This window comes from Condylura cristata, unplaced genomic scaffold, assembly GCF_000260355.1.
Source record: "Condylura cristata isolate star-nosed mole 26May11 unplaced genomic scaffold, ConCri1.0 scaffold00013, whole genome shotgun sequence".
Taxonomy (NCBI): Eukaryota; Metazoa; Chordata; class Mammalia; order Eulipotyphla; family Talpidae; genus Condylura; species Condylura cristata.
Genome location: NW_004567114.1, coordinates 48281283 through 48288497, shown reverse-complemented (window position 1 = coordinate 48288497; position 7215 = coordinate 48281283). Strand labels below are relative to the sequence as shown.

At 44.1% G+C, this 7215-nt stretch overlaps 1 protein-coding gene across 1 annotated transcript in view; it reads right to left on the bottom strand.

Annotated features, from left to right (window-relative positions):
* Nucleotides 1-5424, bottom strand: part of EAPP (E2F-associated phosphoprotein) — a 12873-nt gene extending 7449 nt beyond the window's left edge. The window contains exons 1-2 of the mRNA XM_004681948.2: nucleotides 5293-5424; nucleotides 1690-1871 (exon numbers count right to left, since the gene is read on the bottom strand). Coding sequence (XP_004682005.1) covers nucleotides 1690-1871; nucleotides 5293-5366 — 256 coding nt within the window. The 5' untranslated portion in view covers nucleotides 5367-5424. The remainder of the gene's footprint in view (nucleotides 1-1689; nucleotides 1872-5292) is intronic.
* Nucleotides 5425-7215: the final 1791 nt, after the last annotated feature.

Here is a 7215-nt window from a genome sequence, read left to right as displayed (position 1 = left end):
AAAAAAAAAAAAAGTATTCTCTCTTCCCACACAGCTAATTAGTCACCAACACATAGATTTCTCCTTTTCAGCTATGCAGTATACTGTGGAGGATGGGGATAAACATCTTATTTAAAGGGACTTTAAGGAAAAAGGGACAGTCCTACAGATAGGCAGGGAATGAGTCAAGGACACGTTCTTCCTCTCCTCAGTTATGCCTACTGCCATGACATTTGCTATGCATGTCATCAAATGCTGCATCCCTACAATGTTTGCTTTTGTTCTTCTTATTTATCTTGTTTTTTTTTTAATAATAATTATTATTTTTTAAAGATTTATTTATTTGTGCAGACAAAACTGGGGTATAGGCCAGAGGTGCAGGGGTGGTGAGAGGATTCACCAGAGACAAAGTAGGGAGCAGAACAGGCAGATCATTGAAGTACACTGCTGAGGGGAGCAGTGGGTGGGTCAGGAGAGGACTGTTGTGTCACGTGGATCACCTCCGGGACTGGGGATTGAACTCATGATGATGTAGCTTTAGCTTCTTAGTGCTTGCCTGAGCCCGCTGCACCACCAGGGAGGGCCCTAACTAGTACTGATCTTTTTTTTTTAATCTTTTATTTTTTTGCTTTCAGTTATTGAGAGTTAACATACAGCAGATCCACATGGAAGCCAATGTTGAGGAGTCCTATTTTCATAAGCCAGTTCTTAGGTCAGACACATTTTACAAAATGACCAATTCTCAAACTGCAATATGTTCCATTTCCTACTAAAATGAGACAGGAACGTGTAATAACACATCATTTAGTATGCCATGTCAGTATTATATGATCCTAAAAATGAGTCTACAAATTCATATGTCTTCTCCCCCTTGCTCCATCCCACCCCCGTCTAGGGGTAAAAATTACAAAAGGAAATTAATGCAAATAAACACTAAGTGTTCTCTCTCCAGCAATACAGGAAACCTCACTCGTGATCAAAGAACACTCTTATCAACAAAGGAACACTCTAGTTCAGCTTGCCAAACATTTATTCATATAGTCAATAAATATCTGAGTATATACTGAAAGTGCTGGGGACAAAACAGAGCACAGATGAGGTTTCTGCCCTTACAGAACTTACAAAAGTAGCTACATAAAAATCTAACTAAGGCCCTCCCTGGTGGCGCAGCGGGTTAAAGCACTGCACTGAGAAGCTAAAGCCACTTCCGCATGAGTTCGATTCCCGCCTGCCCTGGAGGAGACCACATGGCGTGGCAGACCTCTCCTGACCCGCCCGCTGCTCCCCTCAGCAGTGTACTTCGTCAATCTGCCTGTTCTGCTCCCCACTCTGTCTCTGGTGAAGCCTCTCGCTGCCTCTGTGCCTCTTGCCTGTACCCCAGTTCTGTATGTACAAATAAATAAATCTTAAAAAAAAAAAAAAATCTGGGCCCTCCCTGGTGGCGCAGCAGGTTAAGGCACAGCACTGAGAAGCTAAAGCCACTTCCACATGAGTTCGATCCCCGCCTGCCCTGGAGGTGACCACATGGCGTGGCAGACTTTGCCTGACCCGCCCGCTGCTCCTCACAGCAAAAGAACTTCGTCAATCCGCCTGTTCTGCTCCCCACTCTGTCTCTGGTGAAGCCTCTCACTGCCTCTGTACCTCTGGCCTGTACCCCAGTTCTGTATGCATAATAAATCTTTAAAAAAAAAAATCTAACTAAAAGTTTACCTGTTTCCAGAGAAGATAACTTGTTCTCCATTGTTTTTATGGTCGAATTTAATTCAGCTTCCATTTCTTTTTCAAATTCATCTTCACTAGATGACTCACTTTCTCCAGTGAGACATTCTCTGATTAGTTTTCTTTTTTGGTCAGGAGTTCCATGTAAAAGCACATCCACTTCATCTTCAGAGCTATTATATTTAAAAACCATAAAAGTATGAATATTAAAGAATTAAAATTTTAAAATTCCCATCACCTCACTAGCGATGAGTTTTTTTAAAGATATTTATTTATACATACAACGACTGGGGTGTAGGCCAGAAATGAAGGGGGTAAGAGGATTCACCAGAGACAGAGTGGGGAACAGAGCATTTATTTCAAACTTTTGCTACTACATATTACAATAGGCATCACTTCATGTGTTTCAGGTTGATTTCCTAAGATAAATGACTGGAATTAGATATAAGCATCCTTTACTTCTGAATTTTCACACTGCTTTCCAAAAAGTATTGTACCAATTCTTAATTCTATCAGAAATGAAAATTTACTTAACAGAACTGGAAGTTTTTCAACACTCTGGACACTAAATAAAACTACAACACCGGTGTATTACTAGTATATCCACATAGATATTAATAGACAGTTAAATATTACAATTTAAAAGCCATGAACTATAGAAACCTATTAGAGAAAGCTAAATTAATTCCAAATTAACCTGGGCAATTCCTGCCAATTTATTTGGCATCCTTTCCTGAGTTTCCCATTCAATAGGATGACAAAATGAAAACAGACATCGGAAGGAATGAAACATCAAAGTGAATGAGGCATTTCTAATATAGTCAATAATACTTAAAGAATGCTGAATTATTCATGGACTGAAGATGTTAAACTATTTCTTGGTTTTGCTCCTATAGCTTTATCATTTGTCTTGTCCAACAATGCTTTTGGGCTTCCAGCTAAAGGTAATCTAGAAAAATGTTATTCATATTGATCAGTTTATACTTATGATGCTAGAGATCCTAGCAAAATTCTACTCCCAAGAAATTTCCCCATCTGACCCTCTCATCCTGAAAAATATGCTACCTTCCTCTATTGCCGTTAGTTTCGCTCAAGTCTTAACTTTGCTGTACCAACATAGTCTAAGATCTCCAGGACTCCAAACTCCTCTGTTTCATTTCACTTTAATCCTACTGCCAGAATATTATTCCCAAAGAACTCTAATCATACAGCACTCAAGTCAAACTTTCATAATCTGGTTCCAACTTATCTTTATGACCTCACCTCTATTACTCTTTAACTTTCCCAGTGGTCTTCAACTGGCAGTAATTTGGTCACCTCAAAACATATGGCATGACTGGAACATTTCTCATTGCCTTACGCGAGGGGCAGAGGGACTGATGACACCTATGAGTGGAGCCAGGTACGCTACCACATCCTACAATGTACAAGACAGCCTTTCACAGCAAAGAATTATGACACAAAATATCACTGTTATCAAAGATGAAGAGTGACCTAGCCTGTATTCTAGTTAAACAAAACATTGGGTTAACAAAGTAATAGGGACAAAGGATCTCTGTATTACTTCTTACAACGCCACCTGAATACTTCAAAATAAAAGCTTTAATAAAAAAAAAAACTATCACACAGCAAGAATTACTCTTTTGGAAAATTTTATTCAATTTTTGTGATTACTTCATAACTTGAGATAAAGACCAATAAAAGGAATAGCAGCCCACTAAGTAACACTGAGGCCAGTGCCTGTAGTATTACAAAATGGCAAAAAGAGGGCCCTCCCTGGTGGAGCAACAGGTTAAAGCACAGCACTATGAAGGTATGGAAGCCACTGCAACACAAGTTAGATCCCCTGCCCGGGGCATGATGCAAATGGCCTGGCAAATCTCTCCTGAACTGCCCACTGCTCCCCTCAGCAGTGTATTGCAGTCAGTCTGCCTGTTCTGCTCCCCACTCTGTCTCTGGTGAAGCCTCTTACCCCCCCACAACTCTGGCCTGTGCCCTGCCCCAGTTCTGTGTGTGTGTGTGTGTGTGTGTGTATTATGGCAAAACAGCTTGTCAGTTTCTTTTCTTTTTTTAAAGACTTATTTATTTATGCATGCATGGAGAACTAGGATACAGGCCAAAGTTGCTGGGGATGAGAGGTTTCACCACGACAGAGTGGGGAGCAGAACAGGCAGATCAACAAAGTACACTGCTGAGGGGAGCAGCACGCCATGTGGGTCACCTCCTGGTCCACTGATCACAGATCAAACTCACACTGAAGCAGCTGCCGCTAGGTTGCAGTGCTGCATCCTAACCCTCTGTGCCACCAGAAAGGGGCCAGCGTATCAGTTTCTTATAAAACTAAACATGCATTACCTACAACTCAACAATTGTACTGCTGGGCATTTATCCCAGAGAAGCAAAATGTATGTTCACACAGAAACCTAAACATGAATGTTTATAGAACAGTCAAAACTGGAAGCACATGTTCAATGAACAGTTAAACAAATGCAGAATGCCTTTCAGCCATTAAAAAAAAAAAAAGTGAATTATTGATATCTGCAAACGTGCAGGTAAGTCTCCAGAGAACTAATCTGAGGGGCACTGGGGGTAAGGTGTCCCAAGAGATTACATATTGGGTGATTCCATTTATATAGCATTTCAGAAAAGACAGCCCCTGTATCAGCCCTACCTCGCCTATATTTACCAGGGAATAAGTGAACAATATAAGGTATCCTTTTGTTGATGGAAATACTCATGCCATCCCAGTTGTGAGATTGTACTATAATTCTGAATAACTTCAGTTGAGTACCTCCAAATAAAAAATTTAATTAAAAGAAATTGGAGGGGCCGTCCCAAGTGGCACAAGGGGTTAAAGCACTACGAAGCTATCTGCAGCACTAATTGGATACCAGCCCAGGGAGGTTTCCCACATGGCACAGCAGATCTCTCCTGTCTCTCCCCCCCTCCTCCCTTTAGCAGTGTATTTCAGTGAATCTGCCTGTTCTGCTCCCCACTCTGCCTCTGGTGAATCCTCTCATCCCCTGCAGCTCTGGCCTATACCCCAGTTCTTGTAAGCATAAATAAGTAAATCTTTAAAAATAAGTAAACTGAAATAAATAAATACACTGTAAACCTGTGAGAAAACAAAGACCTTATGATAGTCTCTGCAGTACAGAGCCAGCCAACAGGTGCTCCCCAAAAGTCTGTTGAGTGATTCCGTATTTCTAATCATGGTACTTTAGTCTTCAAAATAGGTAACTCACTCTGATCAAATCCCCTGAGCTTCACAACACACTCATGATACATACTGTATTTCCTTTGTATAGGTGGGAAACCGTAGGTGACTTGCCTTGGGTAACCAGGCCAGTATAAATCGCAGAGGTCGAATTAGATCTCACGGGTCCTGAAGATTTACGTGTGATTCCAGAATACCCCATTTCCCCTCGTCTGTGTGAGCCCCGCCTCCCCAGTGGTTGCGGGACCTCAACCAGAAACCCTGTCGGCCTCCCACAGACGACTGCAGGGCAGGACAGGCGCCCCTCAGGCCGGGAGGCGGCAAAGGCCTGGTCTCCACCAGAAGCTCCTAGGGCCTGCGCGGGGGCAGGGGCAAACCTGCTCAAAGCTGGTTCCTCGTCGCTGGGCTCCTCAACCGCGTAGGGGTCGTAATCATCGCGGAGCCGGTCCATGGCGGCCGGCACTCCAGAACGCCGTCCGCGGTCGCCGCAGCCTGTTTACGCCGCCAGGTCCCTCCCCTAAAGCGCCCCTACCCCACTTCCGCCTGCACTTCCGAGCCCCGGTGCGCCTGCGCAGATCGCCGCGGCGAGGGGCCGGGGGAAAGGCGGGTTCCGTTGTGCCTTTAGTGCTCTCTGCTACACCTCTACTCCAAAACAGACACTTTATTACGAAAATAGTCCCCGGCGCCTTCGTAACCGCAGTCTCCAAGGCGAACATTCACGTACAAGGTCTCAACTCACCTAGGTGAGCTGAAGAAGCCAAAATCCAAATACTGACGAACAGACTACCTAAAATCCTGGCTTGGTCCCCAGCACCTGTTATCCCTCTCAAGCTCCTCTCCTCAATACCTTCTCCCTTTCACTGCGAAGGTGCCTCGCCTTCACACTTTTCACTCCCCAAGCTCATTTTGTCCTTGACTGTCTGCAGAAGACAAGTTGCTAGGTTGTCACCAATTACTTCCTAATTGTCTTTTCTTGGCCTCTTCTCCGTTCCAACTTTTGCTTGCTCCTTAATCTAATTGCTCTTGAGACGAGGTAAATAAAACTTCTTGGTTATAAGAATAGCTCTTCCCCTGTTTCTGTATATATTGTATCTATATATTTTAATTTTAACTAAAGGTTTATTTTTATTTATTTATGTGTATGAATGTTCTAGGCTTCTCTCGGACAGCTCTCCTTACTTCTCGATCCCCTTTAGATAATTTGAGTCCCAGCCCTCTGCTGTACTTTATCAGTTTTCCAATTGTCTGCTAGATATCTCCCCTTGTAGATCCACTAGCAATTGAAATGTAATGTACCCCCCAAAACTGACTCCATTTCCATACCTCAATCACTAGCTCATGGTTTCTGCTTGGTTTCTGCTCATGTCAATTCATCCTTGCCAGAGACTGAAAGTCTTGGAATCTTGGTTGATCTTTTTTATTTTTTTAAGACTTATTTATTGACATAAGAGCTGGGGTACAGGCCAGATGTGCGGTAGGATGAGAGGACTCACCAGAGACAGAGTGGGGAGCAGAATAGGCAGATGTACTAAAATACACTGCTGAGGACAGCAGTGGGTGGATCGGGAGAGGTCTGCAGGGTCATGTGGGTCAGCTCCCTGGCTGGGGATCCAACTCATGCTGCTGTGGCTGCAGAGAACTTCATAGAGCTGATAAATCTGTTGCGCCACCGGGGAGGGCCTGGCCCCTTTATTTTTTTTTTAAAGATTTATTTATTTGTGCATACAGAGCTGGGGTACAGGCCAGAGGCCCAGGGGCAGTGAGAGGCTTCACCAGAGACAGAGTGGGGAGCAGAACAGGCAGATCTACGAAGTACACTGCTGAGGGGAGCAGCAGGTGGGTCAGGAGAGGTCTGCCACACCATGTGGTCACCTCCGGGGCAGTCGGGAATCGAACTCATGCGGAAGTGGCTTTAGCTTCTCAGTGCTGTGCTTTAACCCGCTGCGCCACCAGGGAGGGCCAGGCCCCTTTATTTTTTAACAACAACAAAAAAATTGTATTTATGTCTATAAGAACTGGGCTATAGGCCAGAGGTCCTGGGGGTGTGGGTGAGGATTCACCAGAGACAAAGTGGGAAGCAGATGATAGGCAGATAGACTGAAATACACTGCTGAAGGGAGCGGTGGACAGGTCAGGAGAGGTCTGCTGCGCCATGTGGGTCAGCTCCCTGCCAAGGGATGGAACTTATGCTGCAGTAGCTGTCCATAGATAGCTTGACAGTGCTGCGATTTAACCTCTGCGCCACCAGAGAGGCCCTTGGTTGACTCCTTTAGAGAAAGAAGTCCATAAACCCTCAATTG